Source organism: Mus caroli, chromosome 11 (assembly GCF_900094665.2).
Source record: "Mus caroli chromosome 11, CAROLI_EIJ_v1.1, whole genome shotgun sequence".
Taxonomy (NCBI): Eukaryota; Metazoa; Chordata; class Mammalia; order Rodentia; family Muridae; genus Mus; species Mus caroli.
Genome location: NC_034580.1, coordinates 44,761,155 through 44,781,527, shown reverse-complemented (window position 1 = coordinate 44,781,527; position 20,373 = coordinate 44,761,155). Strand labels below are relative to the sequence as shown.

The window sequence follows — 20,373 nt, the reverse complement described above, 5'->3', positions numbered from 1 at the left end:
TTCTCTGTATAGCCCTGGCTGTCCTGGAACTCACTTTGTAGACCAGGCTGGCCTCGAACTCTGAAATTTGCCTGCCTCTGCCTCCCAAGTGCTGGGATTAAAGGCGTGCGCCACCACTGCCCAGCATAGAATTTTCTTGATTTCATCCATCTTTGGGATCCAGACGAAAATAATCTCCAGCTGGACTGGGGAAGCTTCAAGAATCTTCAGTAAAATAAGGGTTTGTTTCTTGAACTCAATGCCAGATTAGTTTAACTTGGAGAATACTGGGGTTTGGGAGCTGGTGGCACTTGGCTATATCACTTTATTTGATGGTCACTGGTCCATCTGAGTTTTCTAGAAACCATCTAATTATCTAAGAGAGGGAAGGGGTAAGTTTCTGCCATCAAGCTGGAGACACCAGCTCTGTATGCCCTCGATTTGAGAATGCATGTTCTCTGCAGGTGAAGATAACAATATTACCCTCAAGGGAGTGCTGAGATAGCTAACACACTTGATGATGTGCCCTGCTGTTGTGTTTCTTGGGACAATTTCCTAAGTTTGCATTTATAAGAAAATGCCTTTGCATGCTGTGCAGTGATGGGGCATGCCTTTAATCCCTGCACTTGGGAGGCAGAGGCAGGCAGATTTCTGAGTTCGAGGCCAGCCTGGTCTACAGAGTAAGTTCCAGGACAGCCAGGGTTACACAGAGAAACCCTGTCTGGAAAAACAAAACAAAACAAAAATGCCTTTGCACAGATGATCATAATTGCCAGAAGGTTCCAAACTGCTCTCTCCAGCTGCTTCTAGATTCCACTTCCCATCCTTACAGTCATTTTTACTTTCTTATTTGTGTGCTCCTGTGTGTGTGTGTGTGTATTTGCACACTTGCACATGTATGCAGGTTATGTGTTCGTGCATGCAGAAACTAGAGAACTACCTCAATGTTATTCCTCCTTTTTAGCTTTGGAGACAGGAGCTCCCAGTTAGGCTAGGCTGGCTGGCAGCAAGCCCCAGGGACCGATGTGTCTCCACAACCCCAGCACTGGGATAACAAGTGGCTGGGACCACACCAGGCCTTTTTATGTGGGTCTGGAGGATTGAACTCTGGTCCTTGTGCTTTCAAGGCAAGCACTTTCTGGACTGAGCCACTTTCTGCACAGTCCGCCTTCCCCGTTTTCTAGTTTCTAGATCCCAGCTCCTATCTTTAGTATTCTTTTTTTTTTTTAATATTTATTTATTTTTGTAGCTGTACAGATTGTTGTGGGCCTTCATATAGTTGTTAGGAATTGTTGGACCTCTGCTCACTCTGGTCAACACTGCTTGCTCTTGCTCCAGCCCAAAGATTTATTTATTATAAGTACATTATAAGTACACTGTAGCTGTCTTTAGACCCACCAGAAGAGGGCATCAGATCTCATTATAGATGGTTGTGAGCCACCATGTGGTTGCTGGGATTTGAACTCAGGACCCTTGGAAGAGCTGTCAGTGCTCTTACCTGCTGAGCCATCTTGCCAGCCCTATCCTTTTTTTTTTTTCAATTTTTTATTAGATATTTTCTTCATTTACATTTCAAATGCTATCCTGAAAGTCCCCTATACCTCTCTCCTGCCCTGCTCCCCTACACACTCACTCCTACTTCTTGGCCCTGGCATTCCCCTGTACTGGGGCATATAAAGTTTGCAAGACCAAGGGGCCTCTCTTCCCAATGATGACTGACTAGGCCATCCACAGCTACATATGCAGCTAGAGACATGAGCTCTGGGGGTATTGGTTAGTTCATCTTGTTGTTCCACCTATAGGGTTGCAGACCCCTTCAGCTCCTTGGATACTTTCTCTAGCTCCTCCATTAAGGGCCCTGTGTTCCAACCAATAAATGACTGTGAGCCTCCACTTCTGTATTTGCCAGGCACTGGCACAGCCTCACACGAGACAGCTATATCAGGGTCCTTTCAGCAAAATCTTGCTGGTTATCAGCCCCATCTTTACTATTCTTTTTTGCTTGAGTTTGCTCTGTTCATTTGTGCTAATCTCCTGAGTTGAATGCTGGACACATTTTTTTTTTTTTTGGAAATGTGTGGTAAATATTGGTCAGTCCATGCAGGTTTCTATGAAATGTGGTTTTGGTGTGTGTGTGTGGGGGGATTTGATATTTTTCTTCATAATTTCCTCTCTCACCTAAAGTGTAAAACCTTCTCAAGTTTATTTTCAATTATGTTTACATTATTATATCAAAAAATCCGATGCCAATTTTGGAATGTATTGTCACTTCCTCTGTGGTCTGGTAGTTGATTTTCCTTTAATTTCCACTGCATGATCAAAACAAATCTGCCTGGTGGGTACAATATTCCCTATGAGCCCAGTTAAATCCTGGTACTCTGCATGTCTAGATCTTTATTCAGCTTTGACCTGCTGACCTGTCTATCGTACAAGCAGTATACTCTTATTTTAGACAGAACTTGTTGATCTGTGTCTCCTGTGACATGTTAATCATCTGTGTACCCACGGCTGACCTTATTCAGAACACTGTATGGGTGGATGCTTTTGTCATCTTGTATTTATCCAGGATCCTTATGCATGCTGATCATTTTGCTTCAGCCATTTGCATTGACTGATTGATTGATTGATTGATTGATAGGGTTTCTCTGTATAACTGCCCTGGCTGGCTTGAAACTTGCTTTATAGACCAGGCTGGCCTCAAACTCAGAGATCTCCCTGCCTCTGCCTCCCGAGTCCTGGGATTAAAGGCGTGCGCCACCATGCCCAGTGTATCTAATAACTCATTTATGGTTACATTTCCTTTTTTTCCCTACTTTCCTGAATGAATTTCCTTCTTCTAGATCATGTCACAAATTTTAATTTCCTATTAACTTTATTAATTTCTTTTTCATGTTTTATGTGTATAAACGTTTTACCCATGTGTATGTTTGTGCACCATGTGTATGTCTGGTGCCTTTGGAGATTAGAAAAGGGTGTCAGATATCTTAGAACTGGAATTACAGACAGCTGTGAGCTGCCACGTGGATGCCAGGAAACAAACTCAGGTCCTCTGGAAGAACAGCAAGTACTCTTAGCTGCTGAGCCATCCCTCAGCCCCTCAGAATGTCAGAATGTCTCCACTTCTGTGACCCTCATCAGCAAGCAGGTCTTACCATGTTCTCACATCCTTTGGGCTCCTGGCTTCATCTTCACTGCTACTATTGAGTCCTGTGTCCTTGGGCAGCCTCTCCCTTCAAGTCCTGTGGTGAAGGCAGGTATCCAAAGGTTGCCAAACACTCCCTTAGATTCTGGGTTCTTCAGAGATGTCTACAGTTAATGTGGACTTGTATAGCTACATGAGTACTGGTCACTGTGAATGCCAAATGTTTATCAACAGACACATGTATGTCTCTCTTGTAACTCTGTCTGTAAAAATTAGATGTATACATGGGTTAACAGACATTAAAAATCTGGTTGCTTACAAAAAAACAACAGGGAGAATCAATGACTATGTAGTAGGATAAAGTCATGTGTTTATGTGTGCATTCATGTATCTGTGTGATATAGGATAACACACACATGGGAGATGAACATGTGGGGATCTGGAAAGGGTGTATAGCAATTCTTTGTTTTACTCTTTCTGCTTTTCTTGAAGCAGTACTTTTCTTGAGCTTTTTTTGTTTGTTTGTTTAATGTCACCTCAAAATTAAAACTTGAAGACCTAATGAGATCAATCAACACAGCATAGGAGTTAGCTTTGGGGGGCCCACAGCTGTGGCAGTGCAAGTCTCAGAAGGAATAATGAGATATTCAGACAGAAAAGCAGAGCCTCTGGTGAGGCCATGCAGGCAGCCTTTACGCTGTGCCCATTTGAACACCAAGTACTAAGCAAAAAGAGCAAGGGGCAGCGGCCATCATCGGGCTACATCTTACCTGGGGGCCACCAAGCATTCCTGGCTGATGCAAAGAAGCACTTGCTGACAGCATGTGTCAGCAAATGACTGTCATCTGGATAGATGGATTGAGGAAGTCGCTCTTCCTTAGGCCCCCAGGAGACTCTTGCTCCCAGGGGGATGATCAACTGCGGTTGACAGTATGAAAAGAGTGACAGATGGGGCATCCCCAAGGTAAACCCGGACAGACAAGCCTCTCATCACAAGGAGGGGATGTAACTGCGGAGGGGATGGGCTGCCATTACTCTAACTAAGTGGTCAGCTTTGGTGTCTATGACAGCAGGCCACAGAGATATGAAATGTCTCTTGGTGTGATCTAATACAAAGGTCACATTTTTACTCAAATATATGATTACCAAAAGATGAAGCACATGTGTGTAAGCTTCAGGTATACCCTCCAGAATCCAGAAAATACAAGAAAGAGGGGAAAAGGTCAATGCAACCTTATGGAAACTGCTATACATGGTCAGAAGCTAGCATCTTACCTGACAACCTGTTTCGGCCTGCTTTCTCCTGCTGTCACAGAATACCCGAGACTAAATAATTTATAAAGATAAGAAATGTATTTGGCTCATGGTTCTGGAAGTTTAAGAAGCATCGCATTGTGTGGGCACTCGCTCAGCTTCTGGCGAGGTCCTGTTGCTGTAACATATAATAAAAGTGCAGACAGGGGAACTCCATGCACGCAGGTGCACGTTCACCACAGGTGCAGAGGAGGCCATGGCTTGCTTTCTAACAAGCCACCCTTGAGGCAACTAACCTAGTCTGATATTTAACTTACTCTCATGAGACCCAACCCAGACTTAAGAGAATACATCTAGTTTCTAAAGAAAGGCATTAATCCTATCGACAGAGCCCTCTGGAGATCCAAACACCTCCACCTGTTAGAGGTCCTACCTAGGAGACACACATCTGGGCATGCCTACGAAGGCATTTCTAAAGAGGTTTAACTGAAATTGGATGGCACCATCCTACTGTGTGTGTGTGTGTGTGTGTGTGTGTGTGTTTCCCAGACTGAACAGAGAGGAGAAAGAGACAGTGAGCCAAGCATCAGGGTTCATCTGCCTCTGCTGCTTGACTGTGGACACAATGGAAAGAGCTGCCTCTAGTTCCAGCCACCCTGTTTTCCTAACGAAGATGGACTGGACTCCCAAACTCAGAGCCAAAATAAACCTCCCTATTTTTGTAAGGTATTTTGTCACAGCAGTGAGAAAGGTGACTGACATCATCCAGGCCACATCAAACTGGTACTGCACATTACCTTCGCTGGGGATGAGAGGATACTAAAGAACACAACAGCTAGAAACCACACATCATCACAGATGCTGACGGGGCTGTGGCTGAAGGGACAGATGATGCTCACAGTGACAAACTTTTGAAGGCACTCTCGGCTGGTGTTGGAAGAAGCTCTCCCTGGATTCTCAGGTCTCAGGCCTAGGAATGCCTCTCCCTCCACTTCCCTTTCCACTGCTCTATGGTAGGGATGTGGGTGAGACAGCAAGCCAGAGTACTGAGTAGGAAACTCTGTCACAACGGCCGCTGGGCTTTTAAGCCATGGAGGAGCAAGTGGTTCTATAGATGAGGCACAGGATGGGACTGGCTCCTAACTAATATGTAACACAGCCTCCCTGATGTACCATGGTGAGATTTAGCTGTATAGGGATATGATTCACTACCCTACCGCTCCATTACTGTTACTGCCTCTGACTGATGAAATGACGACAACAAAAATACCTTATTGTCACAGGTAACCTTAACCACTACCTACTGTCACAGGTAACCTTAACCACTACCTACTGTCACAGGTAACCTTAACCACTAGCTACTGTCACAGGTAACCTTACACTTAAATTCTCAGGAGCAGACAGTGGGTTTTCAGGAGCCTGCTGAGGGGCTGACCCCACACCACCTCTAAATATGAGTACCCGTACTACAAAAAACAAAAAACCCCATCAAACTGTCACCTCATCAACACAGAACATTTCAGTTAATAAAACAATTTTGGAGCTATGTACATTGGAGGAGGGAGATGGCAGCCCAGGAGATGAGTTTCTCAGTCTAGACCTTAGCACAAGGCTGGTGCAGACTCTACCTGACTCTTGTGTTCCCTAACAGAGAAAGGGAGGCCAGCCTAGGGAGGCTTGCTACTCTGTAGCTTGACGTTTCAAACATTCTCAGTGCTTGGAAGCAAGTGAAATGAGAACAGCTCACTTTGGGCACAAAACCACAAGTACACAGGCACCATTAACGGCTTTTAGACACATACATAGAGACAGCTTGGCAGGTTCTCCTGGTTACATCTTGTGAGAATACAACGTCACCAATATTCCAACCACATTGTACAATTTTTAAAAGTTAAAGTCTACTGCCATTGTTTTGGAAACAGATGCAGAGATTAGAACTAACAGCAGCGCTCCTACTTTGGGTTTGAAAACCCTTCTGAATGTCTGAAATTACGACACTTCAACATCTATTCGTGTTAGGTTTGTAATCAAAATGGTGATGTGGAGAGATACAGTCAACTGTCACTTTGAAACACACAGGAATTGGACATGCTGTACATTTTCTCTTTTAAAATGTAGTTTGTATTATTTTCCACCAATCAAAACACATGATATATTTTATTATAAAACATTAAGCAATGCCACTTTTGAGATACGCGATCTGAAAGGTCACACCTGTACTGACTATCGGCATGGGCCATCAGAGGAGTCAGCAGACAGACTCACACACCACTCAGCCCAGATGAAACCAGGGTTGGGTCTTTTGCTTTAGATGCAGGCCCCAGCTGCCAGCAAGGGCCAATGGAGGGCTTTCTCCTTCTAACACCGGGGGTCTGGTCTTCGTGTTCTAAAGATGAGCGCACAGCCTGGTTTTGTCTGCAGGCCCAATGCTTGAGGCACTGTGCAGCCCGTGTTCTGAGGCCGCTCTCCTACCCTGGCTGGACATGTCTGCCCTCCAGACCTGCGCTTGAAATGGAAACCCGGACCTGGAAGGGGCAGTCATTCCACTTTTGGCTGAAAAATTAAGCCAACAACAACAAAAACTAACCTAGTGCAAATTCCAGATAATCATTAGTTACCCGGTTTATAAAAATACATGTCCAAAATAGTGACTTCCAGGGTGTGTACAATATAAATTACAAAAATAAAATAGAAAAGATGAAAAAGTTGAGCACATTTTTCAGTTCTTTATCCAACATCAGCATTTGCCTACAGAGGTTAGTTCAAAACCATTCGCATTGTCCCAGGACCCTAGCAAATCTAGGCTCAGGAGGGAGGACCCTGAAACTGGGTGAGGTATTTCTTTGGGGCTCTGTGGCCGGTCATAGGTGCACTTGCCTGGATGGAAGAGGGTCTTGGCACGAGACCCTGTGCACACCAGCACAGACTCCATCCACAACAGACTCAATGGATATGCAGAGTAAGGGGAGAGAGAAAGCTGCTCTTTGGGGGCACCTGGATCCACTCGCAGCTGTCTCCTGCCCGTGGGACCAGGGTGAGCCTCTATCATAGCATACTCCCCTTACAGTGTAGGGCAGATGATACAGCTCCTTTCTGTATTTCCTCCTTAAGTTTCAGGGAAGTCATTTAAAGAATGTGCATCAGCAGGAAGAGCACAGTATGATGCTGACTGATGCACTGTGGGACTTCAGGCTCCCAGGGCCCAATAACCTGAAGCCATAGACAGGAGTCTCGGGCCCCACCCACACTAGCATTTCCACTTTGTACCTGAAAGTATCCATACATGATACAAAGCTAATCCTTATTTCAGATTTCAGATTAATGTTGTTCATTGAAGGTTCCAATGATCAGACCAACCATTAGGATGCAACTGGTGCAGACAGAATCACATATTAGATGGTACTTTTCATAAAAGCTATCACGTTTCCTCCTAGAACACACTCCATAGCTCCCAAAGTAACTGAACACAAGATATGAATTGTTAACAAAATAAGCTCAAGGGAGAAAATGCTCTGAGCGCAGGTAGCAAGGTATGACCATCCCAACTCCATTTCTGCAACAACACAGAGAACTCAGCATCTTATCAAATCTTGAGTAATTTACAGATCAGGATCTGAAAGTATCAATTTCAGGTGAGCAGTTTTAAATCAGAAAATATTCAAGAATGAACCCCTACTCTCTAGAATATTTCTTCTGTGTTCTTCTGAGTGCTTCTAGAACATCTGAGGAATTCCCTTAGAAAAGGAAATGCCTCCACAAAATGGAAAAAGAGCGCAGCAAACAGGCACAGTGAGTGAGTTCAGTCTCCTAGGAGACCAAGCGCTCTGGCTGGACGGGGTGGCTTCTGTCAGGGAGAAAGACAAGTTAGGAGAGAAGGCTGCAGAGGGAACGGCTGTGAGACCCAATCACCTTTCACCTTAAATAAGGAGAGGGGAGCAAAGGATAGGTGGGTTCAGGGAAGGAGGCACCATTCAATGACCATTCTGGGGAAGCCACTCCGTCAGCTCTACGCCAACATCAGGCAGTGGGTTCAGGAACCTGCCGCTTCATTCTATTGAGATGGGGTGCTTTGTGATAAAGAAGGTGAAGTTCTGTGGACGATTCTAGATCCATGTTCAAAGGAACAAGAAAAAGGAAATTCGTGGGCAGGATTTAAGGTGACAGATGTCTTAAGCAGCATGAAATACAACTGGGAACTTTGTCATGCAGAAAGCTGTACGTAAAGTATCCCACAGTGGGCAGTTTAAAGGTCACAGAGTGTCTATATAGAGCAGTGGTAATTCTCAGCCTAAAACATCACAAATTTAAGAAAAGCTGTATTTTTATTTATTAAATAAATTTAATTATATTCCTTCTGAAATACAAAAGATAGAATAAATCATACCATAAAGTGGGTAAGATATGATATATGATGGTGGCCAATTAATACACATAATCTATTTTTTTGTGGACAGACACCAAATTACTAAAGAGGATTAAGAGATTATTCTAGAAGCAGAACTACCTGGAAGATTATTTGGCATTTAAATACTGATTCCCAAAGTGCTACATGGGCAAGTTCAAGCAAGCATTTGTGGTCACATGCATACGAGTCCCCACAGTTACACATGAGCTGTCACCACAGATACCACACAACTGGAAAAGAAACTCAGCTATTCTAATTGCTCACCTGAAATGATCTTGAACAAAATTTCTAACAGTGTGGTTTGTACTTTTTCTTCAGACATAGTCTGCCTCATTTTATAGTCTAAGCAGGCAATCCTACTGGAACTGAGCAGGGCAAGGCATCGTGTTTCTTACATGCAGAACATGGAGTTTTTCGATTTGGTTCCATCAGCTCCCATGCGCTCAGGGCCATGGAAGCGAGAGTTCCTTCACAGACAAGTGCGCTGTCTCCAACATACATATCATCGGCAGCCTTCCAGGGGTCCTGTTGAGGCATCGAGACTGCTGTCTGTGTCTGAGGCCAGGGTGTGCTCAGTGGACATGGATGAGATGTCATTGATGGATGACGACTGAGAAGGAGTAGCCTTGCTACTTACTGCTGCATCTGTGCTAAGAAAACCAAATGGAATAAAATCTGAGGCACGCATCCTGCACGCCAGGCGTGGGGCTTCAGGCTACCTCTCCATTTTGTGCCTTGCAGTTTCCTGATCCTAATGATCAACAGAACCAAGACTGCTCAACTATACTTTGAGCTTCTGGGATTTTTCCTTGAGTCCTTCTTTGGTTCAGTTTCAAAACAGTCTTGGGCTTTCCCTATAATACTCTTCCCCCACAACCTGTGGTCACATAAGACCATGTTGATTACTTAAAAGATACACCCTCTGACTTCAAGTAGACCTTAAAAGAAAATGGATGAATTTATCTTATAATTACCACAAGAGGTTTAGGTCTGCGTAGCATCCAAGTGTCATGGACATTTCATCTACAACAGACATATCTCACCTCGTGTACAGAAAAAAAGCATCAGGATTCAAATGAATCTTTTGTGATAAAAATGCTTTCTAAAATATACACCCAAAAAGGAAAGTGTGGTGCCTGGTGTAGATTTTATTTTTATCTAGTGAGTCAGGAAACCATTATTTTAATTTCAAAGGTAAATAAAGCTATCCTACCTCCTCCTACCCATGTGTTAGCATGGCCTCAGCAAAATAAAGCACGCAGGGTCTTAGGTCTGTACAAAGTCCTTCCTTTTCTAAACTGGATGGATCTGAGCAAAGACGGCCACACATTTCGAAAACTCCTCAAACCCAATCCCTTCCTCTCTCAACAGAGCTGACAACAGCTGCCGCAAGGTCACAACAGGAATGCTTCAAATGCAGCTTAGGGCCTGGCACCTCAAAAAACATGAGTGCAAAGTCACTGCCACCAGCATTAGGACAAGCCAGAAGGTGACAATGTCACACTAAGGTGGCCCGAGTGATATTAACACATCACTGACATTTATAAACATTGAATAGACAAAGAAAATATTAGACAACAAAATTAAAGCAATCACCAACCTGAAGGCTGGTCTTTTACCCCATTCTTGCTTCTTTCTTCCCAGTCCATCACTTCTTTGTAAATTAGCTCTTCAAAGAGAAACAGAAGTCAAGACACTTGTCATTTCCCCTGCACCGAACTCTGCCTCCAGATCACAAGCACCACCCCTGGCCCTGGGATGTCTCAGCTTCTTTTGGCTACCACGTGGTATTATTAGGAGCTCACATTAGTAGCATTTTGTACGCATAGACTATGATCATTGCCATGATGACTGTGTGCATGAGTGGGCTACTGGCATGCCAGTCTGGAAGGTCTATGACCAACGTTGAGCTGTACTGACTATGGCCCTTAGTTACTATTAACCCTGCTTCCAAGCCATAATGAAAGCCTCCAGGTTTTGCTTCTTTGTTAACCAACTTAGTTCACTGTTACTGTGTAGCACATCTTAAAGCTCTAATAATACCTTCCTGCCTATTTTTGGCAATTTCCTCCAAACTAGATTTTAAAATATAACCACATGTCTTAATATACACAAACAATCACATGTCCCATGTCTGGGCTCTCCCATATCTGTTTAGACAGGAATCTTTGTAAGGAATATGTGGCCTGTATATTGGGTTTGCTCCAAACTCCCATGCTATCAAGAAGTGTGATATGCTTACTGACCTCCAGGCCTGTATCAGTATGTGATGATGGGAAATCATGAAAAGTCCTTGCATTTCACCTGAAGCAAAGTATGATGTCATATATATTCTACTCTAACACTGCTAGTGTCACAGTTGTTCTGAGCTGAACGGGGGAAGAGAAGACCCTGGGGTTTCTGGGTTTCAAGGTCCTTCCTAAGAGGCTAGTATGAATAAGAAGTAAAAAGCATGTTCTGTAGGGCTAAGGAGCATGTTCTCTAGGGCTATGGGAACATGTTCTCGTGGACTATGGGATCATGTTCTTGTGGACTATGGGATCGTCCTAAGAAAGGACCGGTCTTACCTTTCCACTCTTCAATCGCATGCTCTCTTTCTTCCAACTGGGCATCATAAATTTGAGGTGGTGGCTGAAATGACATGTCAGGTCGATAGCTCAAAACTAATGGACCATGCTTGGAAGATAATGCTACTTAGATGTTTTGAGTCTACTTATGGATTTAGTTTAGTTAACATGTTCTAGATGTTTATTTTGAAAGAATGATATATTTTATCAGTTTAAAAAACAGTTACAGAAAGTTAACCTAAAGCAAGCTATCAATAATAAATCTCAATCATCACATGACCTCAAAATGTTCTGCAGACATTGCCCAAATGGAATTACAAACTTGCTAACAAGAGGCAGCTCTGAGGGTCAACTGCGTGGGAGCTGAGGGAGGGGTGGTACTTTCTTAGAACATACTTCCAGTTTATAATTCTTCATGACAGGACACCCATGCCCAAGCCACCAGCTCACGAATGGAACATTCCATAGCCTGGCTGTTCATAAATCTGATTCTTTTGATGTAACACAATATTACAATGGCAGTTAAATCTATACCCAGGATACAACAGTGTTCCCCAGCTGGCATGAAGTAAACACCCACTGGGTTAGTATTTTACTCATAACTAAAGGACATTCACAAGGGATGCTGTGAAGAAAACTTAAGTGGGTGAGATGCCCAGATGTGGTGGGGAGATGTGAGCTAATGTGTCACTTGGGAAGGCTGCTTAGGTTCTCTGACTTGAGGCTCTGACTAAGATGTAAGCAAAGCTCATGGCCCAGTGCCAGGCATGAGCAGATGCTTCATAAATTATTATTACACATCAGCTTTATAAACATAAGGCCAACATCCACCACAGTACACTCCTGAGCACTCTGCAGCTCCAGCCCCAGTAGCAGGTGCCAAGAGAGGGACCAACCTAGGCCTCAGGTAGCAGGTTTCTATTTTTGAAGTCAGGGCCCTAAAAGTAACAACTTGCTATCTTCATGTAGCCATTCTGGACCAACAGAAGGAAGATCCAAAGACAGTGGGCCCAGGATTTTAAAGTGAGCCCTTTACTCAGACATTTTTTCCAGAGAACTTACCGCTTCTGCTTCAGCGGGGTCATACCAAACAGTAATATACGGGTGGCGCAAGGCTTCGTCCACAGAGATCCGCTTGTCTGGATCAATCACTAACATTTTTGATAACAGATCTCTGGCTTGACTTGCTAGGATGTAAACAAATGATGTACTTATGTTGCTACCATGGAAAAGAGGAAGCCACACAATAAAGAATCAAATGTGAGAGTATGGACAGTAAAGAGACATGTTGACTTCAGAAAATGTTTAAGAGGTTCAAGATCAACACGGCTCACAACCTTTAAAAGTTCAATGGCCACTCTTACAAACCAGGCTTTTAGCATGTGAGGTGGGGTGCCTCAGACCAGTGTCCAGATGACCTGAAGCTATGAAGCCACAGTACAGTAGGTAGCAAGCACCTCTCTTAGGATGGTGTTGCCAGGAGTATGGACATGAAGTATCAGGAGTATTCTTTGTGTTACATTAGAACAAATTTAAAACCTTCAGAGTAACCCACAGTCCCAGAGTATAGCCTCACAGGGACCACTGCTTTGCCTAGCTGTAAACAGTGCTTTTGTTTTTAATCTAGAGGTTAGTAGCCAAGAAAAAAACCAAGAAGCTAATTAACTTAATAAGAAGCCTCAGCAAGGTCTCAGCAATGAAAAGTTCACAAGGAAAAGCTGGGGTTTTTGTGATCAAGGTGCTGCTCACCCCGGTGTGGAGGACAGCAAAGCTATTGTTTTTTCTCAGGTGACCACATTCTAGGAAGGACACATTAGGACAGTGAGGGCCTTTCCCACTGGGCCACACTCAATGGTTTCTGTCTAGAATCCTTACTGAAGTATTCTTTATATTTGAAATTGTTTTGAATTCGGATTGGTGACATCACAATATGGGTCTTATGTGTGTGCATGAACGTGTATGATATATGCACATGAATGTTTGAGTGTAAGATGTACTCTGAGGCTAGAGGGGAAGTTGGCTGTCTTGCCTTATTATTGTTCTTCCCCTCCTTCTGTTACAACAGGGTCTCTCACTGAACTGGAAGCACCCAGTTCCCCTAGACTGGCTGTCACCAAGCTTCCAGGACCACTGCTCTCCACCCCAGAGTGTGGGTCACAGGCACAGGCAGCCACACTTGTGCTTTGAGTCATGCTGGGGACACAAGCTCAAACCCTCACAGCTGCAGGCAAGTGTTTTCCCACTGCGTAACCTAAGGGGTTTCCAGACTATCTGGGTATTTAGTGACACTGTTTTAGCACGGTCAACACTTTTGGCCTTTAAAGCTTTCCCTCTGTGGTGCCTTTGAATGTCAGACTATGAGAGCCTCTATTTCAGGGTTTCCATTACTGCACCTCTTAACATACACCGACTTTAGAGTTAAGAGTTAGAGAAACAAGTGCAAGATAAAAGGATGCCTTACTTTTGATTTTGTCTCTCTCGGACTCTGACGGAAATATCCAATCTGGAAAGAGCTCTTCAAACTTGATCCCAGGGTACTTTGGTCTGTTTTCCACATAATTCCTTACAGTTGGCTGAAGCTTCTTCATGAACTCTGCGGATGGTGTTCCTAGCTGTTCAATAACTTTATTCCACTGATCAATATCTAAGGATTCTCTTGAGGAAAATACAACTAAAATGCTTCATAGTCATAATACAAACAGTCCTCTCATGCAAAGGAAAGTTCTAACACATCTGTAAACAAGTAAGTAACTAGGCCATCCTAGAGGATCCGCAGAAACATTTTGGGATAAAACTTAAATAAGGTTTGGATTTCTAAATCCGTTAACAAAAACTCTTAATACTCTGAATCGTAAAAAGTATGATCATGGTTCATTAAATCAACATAATCTATGTTTTCCTATTATAATTCAAAATAAATTTATGACAAATGATTTAACCTATGAGATAAATGATTAAACAGAAAATAAATATCACATAAGCAAACTGAAATTAATGTTCATACTAAAGCTACCTGAGATTTACAGGTCTCTCTCTAACCGAATCAATCTGACTTCTCTCGCAGCTGGGCAGCAGAGCCTGTGAGACAGGCTGGCCAAGGAAGGGAAGCATGGAGAGGGGAGGGGCTTGGGTTCTGGCCTATCTCAGACCACACTCCCTCCTGAAACTGCCTTAGACAATGATGCTTTCAGAGGCCATTCTGTTTCTCTTGGCAGCAGTCCATCCCTGCATCTAGTAATGTGTTCTTTCTTTCTTCCTTTCAGAGTACATGACTTGGGGTTCACAGTCAGTATGCACTACCCAGTCAGGGTGCTGGAGTCAGTCCTCCTCAGAGCAACCTCCTCACTCTTGGGGCAGCTGACCCCAGCCTTGCCTAGCTCTCAGGATGCTTGTTATACTTAGGATGACTGGGACGATATCTGTGGAAAGTGACAGTGAAGCTGTAAACAGGTACATGAGACAATGCAAGCTACGAAATCACATAAGCCAGAGCTTGGAATGTATCAGGCTTTCTCAGAATGTGCATCTATACCACTGGGAAAGCACCGAGGGCAGCCAACACAAACTCAGTTCTGAGCAAATCCTCCTCCTTCTCTCCTCCTTCCACATACTTTGCCAGATCAGAATGATGCACACATTTTATCTAAGTGCTTTGCCAAAACAGGACACCTGGCTCACACGCATCCCTCCTATACTTTAACACCTCTCCCTCATGCTCAGGGCTCACTGGGAAGACTAATCATAAAAGTGCTATGATACCCCACCCCCACCTTTTATGCTTCTTACCACTGGGAACCATCTGGGCTCCTGGCCAAAAGCCAAGCCCACCTACCTCACCCTCTCACCTACTGAAGGACAACTGTCTCATATTCTTGTTTCTTGCTGTTCCAACCCCAACGTGATCCCTACCGGAACCTTTGTTATCACTCAAGCATGATGTTCTTCCATGTTAACAGCAGCCACGTTCCTTTACATTCCCTGCCCCTGCTTTCTGAGACCTGCATCTCTAATCCTTCCCCATCTGTCCTCTCCAGAACACACTCTCATCAGTCCTCCCTCCTTGGTCATCTTGACAACTGTTTCCACAAAGGTTGCCTGAGGCGCCCACTAATCCCGGTGTCAGTTCTGAGTGCTGACTCCTCTTCCTTGAGCCTTTGCTCATCTCTTCAATGCTTAGCACCAGCTCAAGGTTTCAGTGCTATCAACAGACCAACGCTTTCCACATTTTCCTTATTCCAAATCTCTCCTTTGAATTCCACACTTCACAGATTAGATGCTCCAAATCCACAAAGTCATTTGAAGGGCAGGCCCTCAGAGCAAATGCAGACTCCAGGCCCAACCCGGCCATCAGTCCACTGGCCTGGAGTGAGCCTTTGCCATCTCTTTCTGGGTGACTCTAAGCTTCTGCTCTGTCTCCTACTTCTTACTGTCACAGAAAACCTACCCTCAAGTCATCTTGGCAGTGAGCCTTTTACCCCATCACCTGGATGAGGTACCTAGAAATGGGCAGGAACTCAATATGTCTGGCTTAGTGCTACAGGGTCATTTTGATAGCTGAGAGGAGGTGGCATGGGGTACAGGTGGGGCTTACCTGAGAAAGCATGGTGGGCCTTCTGGGTGGGTAGAGCACAGGTTTCATTTCAAACAAAAAAACAACAAAAAAAGGAAGCATAGCCCAGAGAGATCTGAGTCTCTCTAGGATGCACAGCTGCCGTGGGCACCATCTGAGCTTAGGCTTCTCCTAGCCTGTCTCAAGTGTTTTCTTTCTCACAAGCCACTGTGAGGACAACACTTACTTTTCTACCAACATCACAGGCAAACCTCTTGAGAACCTCAACTTGGTTTCTGGAGCCTTTCTATAAATTACCAAACTTTTTGATTTAATCTTTGAAAAGGTAAGCAAAACTTCTTTTAGAAAAGGATGTTAATTTCCATGTGACTATAAAGGACTTTTTGTTTGTTTGTTTTTCAAGTCAGGGTTTCTCTGTATAGCCCTGGCTGTCCTGGAACTCACTCTGTAGACCAGGCTGGCCTCAAATTCGGAAATCCACCTGTCTCTGCCTCCCGAGTGCTGGGATTAAAGGCGTGTGCCACCACGCCCGGCCTGACTGTAAAGGACTTTAAGTAACCTTATATGTAAAACATCAACTACTGCTATCATAACATGTTAATATATAAAGTATTTTAAATTATAATTTAAAATCATTAAAGTATATGCAAAAGTACATATATTTTTATTTATTTTTACTTTTTGGAAAAAGTAATTATTAATAAATAAAAATATAAACAAATAAATGTTACAAAGTACTCTTAACTGACACTATAGCCCATCACCTTGACCACTCATGACAAGTCCACACAGCATTTCTAAGTCTCTGGCTGCAGAATACCTCAACTTTCCCTTTAGTTGATTTTACTTGTAAAATAAAGACTTCCTTACTTGTAACAGTACAAGTAAATCCAAGGTACAGTTATAGAAAAAAAGCCAGATAAATTATTAGAGCAAACTAAAATGCTATGTTTAACTTGGCATCTTTTGTAACTTATGAGGACAATGTGAAGGGATGAGTAGAGTAAAATACACTCATTCTAAGCTCAGACTGTGAGGGACCCATGTTTTGAGTAAGTTGCTTCATAAAATTATAAACATTAAAGCACGTTTTGTGAAGTACACACATCCCAAACCCTGACTACTGAGCCTGGCTTCTCTTGAAGCATGGGTCTGCTCCCAGACAGAGGACACAGGAAGCTTTCATGACAAAAACAAAATCAAAGACCACTGGAAATATAAGGGGTTAGAACACAAATGGAAGCATGAAGAAGCATGTTAGCGTGAAGAATGTGGAAAATGGAAGAACACACAAGGGGACAGAGCTAGTGCCCTATGCCATCTGCTCCCTTTACAAAATCTCCTGCTGATGTGACTTGCTGACCAGGGTATGAGTCGTCTTTTGTGTTTAAATTTACCTTCCCCAGTGTGTCACAGATACCTTTCTGCCTGGAGTCTTTAGAAATGTCTATAAAATGTCAACAAAGTAACAAATGAGAAAGTATAATATATTGCTTCTGATACAAGTTTCACTTAACCTGTTCACTTAACTCTGAATAGCCTGCCTCAGCTCTTATATCATACCAGTAACTAACAGAATCATATATGACTTAAATCACACATGCATGCTATCCTATTAAGTTTAGACTGCTCCTTTCCCGGTTAATTAACAGAATCAACTAATTTGTAAAATAGTATTTCTACTTAAATACCAGAATATATTTAACAAAGACAATAATTTTACACATCTAGCTATTTCTGATAAGATAGCTAATATACCTGGTTTAGATTAACAAAACTGTCACAGGTATTTGAGTGAAAGTATAAAACTGAACCACTTGGTCTGTGACACCAATGTAAAAATAAGACCCCCAGAAAACACGGTCTGCACCCGACACAGTCTGCACAGTCTGTTCCTCCCGAGTATTCCGTAAGTAGGCACAACGTGCTGCCCTAGCGTGGAGATCATGGCCAGGGTCAAGGTCCTGGGGAAGGATACGGTCAGTACCTTGGAATACCACACAACCTTTCACCAGCTCTCCCATGATGCAACCCACTGACCAGATATCAACTGAAAACAAAATGAAATGATAAAATTATGAAGTGTCATGAACAAAACAAAAGTGAAGAGAAAGGGATTCTAACAGTGTACTGGACACACAGACATGGAAATATCAGTGCCTAGCTAAGGGTGCGCTTTTCACACAATATGAATGATTGCTGACCTCTCCTTCAGCCTCCAGTTTGCAGCAATCTGTAGTTTTAGTGCCAAAGAATCCAATACTTTACAGCTTTAAAAAAAAAAAAAAGCAACAAACAAAATACCAGACACAGAAAGTTCTAATAAACACAAAATTCTCAGGGTCACATCCCCAGCCCCCACCGCAGCCTCCAGGGCCGAGTACTGGGTCTCTCCCTGTGAAGGATACAGTCTCTTCCTGGGAACAGGACTTTATGGAGGACCATTTCTGCCATGATGCACCCGACAGACCAGATGTCCACTACCAAATATCAGGTGATTAAAAAACAGCCAGAGCCTTGCATCTCCGTTTCTAAACCACCTCCCAGACATGGGCAGCCCCAGCAAATACTCATTGGGTAGAACTTCTGTAAACTCCTGACACCACATCTGAATGAGCATTTTTTAAACTGCCACATCAAAAAGGTGGCAGCCTATTAGTAAGGACTGGACTCTGGGTAAGGCCCTGCTTGAGCATGGCTCTGTGGTAACTGCCCTTTAGTGTGGAGTTGAGCATGGGGCCTGACTGAGTCCTGTGTTTCAGACAGGGAAGGGAGAGCTAAGCACAGACAGCTACTGAGGGGCACTGTGCCTCTCAGAGCAGGCGACAAATTATGTACAAAAATTCACACTCAGACTCATCTCAGAAGACTTCAGCAAAGCTCCCTTGTTGTCCCTTCATAAATAATCACATGAATTTATTAATAGCTAAGGTTTAGCATTTATTTAGTTGACACAGCTAGAATAAGTGAAGTTTTGATCTAAGAAAATACCAGCTTTACATGAAAGAAAACACGATACATTATTCCACTCATATTATTACAAAAACGAGTGAAGCCATTCAGTGTTGGCAACCAGGGTAATGAGAGCACAGAGGTCTCAGTGCTGTGGGTGACGTGGGCCTGCTCACGGAGAGAGGCACAGGGGTTCCAGTGCACAATACTCTGTGATCAAATATTGAGGTTCAGCATGGTGACACATGCCTTCCATTCCAGCATTTGGGAGGCAGAGGCTGGCAGAGTTCTATGGCAGTTTCAGGCCAGCCAGAGTTGGGGAAGACAAAATAAACCGTTCTTATCTGTGGCCTGCAGGCACAGTGCTCAAACTGTCTCCAATGGTCCTTGAGGAAGGGCATGCCAGTGACGGTGGGAATGCTACCTCACTGTTTACTGTCTGGCGTCCTAACTGTACTTACCATTCTCTTTGTAGCCCATGCCCAGGATGACTTCTGGAGCCCGATAGTAGCGAGTTACCACATAGGGAGTCATCATAAAGTTGGTACAGGCTGTTCGCGCCAGGCCAAAGTCAAGGATCTTGAGGGTACAGTCTGATTTTACTACAATGTTGCTAGGCTTCAAATCCTAGAAAAGAAATTGTTCACGTATTTAAATGAATCACAGCATGTTAACCACACAGTATCACACCAACAAGGGCTTGTGAGATGAGTGGCTACTGAAGTGTGTAAGAACGGGAAAGAGGGCAGGTAGGCACATGGCTTCTGAGACCCTGCCTCTAGACATGTCAGGTGGCCATGTTTTTCTTTGCTCAAAACCTGAGAGCCTCTAAGTGTCTCACATAACATGAGATGGCATTTGCACATAACCTACACACAGCCTCTGGGATTGTCTAACTCATATCTAGATGAGTATAATAACCAAGCAATGCTATTATATAGGGAGTAATTACACACACACACACATTTGCCTGTGTTTAGTACAGATGAAATGTTCGTTTTCCAAATACTCCTAATCTGCAGCCAGTTGAATGCACGGATGAAGAACCCAAGAGTATGGAGGCACCTTACTACTAGCAGGCCTGAGCATGCAGACAAGCAGCATAGCCATATGGGCAAGCAGTCACAGCAGCACCGCTTCCAAAGAAGACAAACACAGGACACACGCAGCACTGGAAACCACTCAGCAGTGAAAGCCTTCATCTGTCAGGGAGCCCTAGAGAAGGGAAACAGCCCCTGGTCCAGACCATACTCGCCTAAAAAGTGTGGTGACAGGAACAGCTGTCTACTTTACTGCCATCTGCTGGCCAGCTAGGCTAATAGAAATAAAGCTCTGGGTGTCTGTGCAAGGGGCATCCCAGCTGATGTCTTTCATGTTTATGAGGGCGTAAATCACAATCCTGACCAAACAGCCATATTGTAACTAAAGTGGGAAGGGAGGGGAAGAGGGTCACAGGGATGAAGCCATATTGTAACTAAAGTGGGAAGGGAGGGGAGAGGGTCAC

The 20,373-nt window shown here is 43.7% G+C and overlaps 1 protein-coding gene across 5 annotated transcripts in view; it reads right to left on the bottom strand.

Moving 5' to 3' along the window:
* Positions 1 to 6,150: 6,150 nt before the first annotated feature.
* Positions 6,151 to 20,373, bottom strand: part of Mapk9 (mitogen-activated protein kinase 9) — a 39,562-nt gene continuing 25,339 nt past the window's right edge. Inside the window, exons 6-12 of one of the 5 annotated variants that reach the window (XM_021175407.1) lie at positions 19,331 to 19,496; positions 18,326 to 18,397; positions 13,809 to 13,991; positions 12,410 to 12,534; positions 11,348 to 11,411; positions 10,381 to 10,449; positions 6,151 to 9,430 (exon numbers count right to left, since the gene is read on the bottom strand). In XM_021175407.1, coding sequence (XP_021031066.1) covers positions 9,414 to 9,430; positions 10,381 to 10,449; positions 11,348 to 11,411; positions 12,410 to 12,534; positions 13,809 to 13,991; positions 18,326 to 18,397; positions 19,331 to 19,496 — 696 coding nt within the window. In that variant the 3' untranslated portion in view covers positions 6,151 to 9,413. Of the gene's footprint in view, positions 9,431 to 10,380; positions 10,450 to 11,347; positions 11,412 to 12,409; positions 12,535 to 13,808; positions 13,992 to 17,895; positions 17,968 to 18,325; positions 18,398 to 19,330; positions 19,497 to 20,373 lie in introns of all 5 variants that reach the window. The other 4 variants (XM_021175405.1, XM_021175406.1, XM_021175404.1 and 1 more) reach the window with 4 other exon arrangements.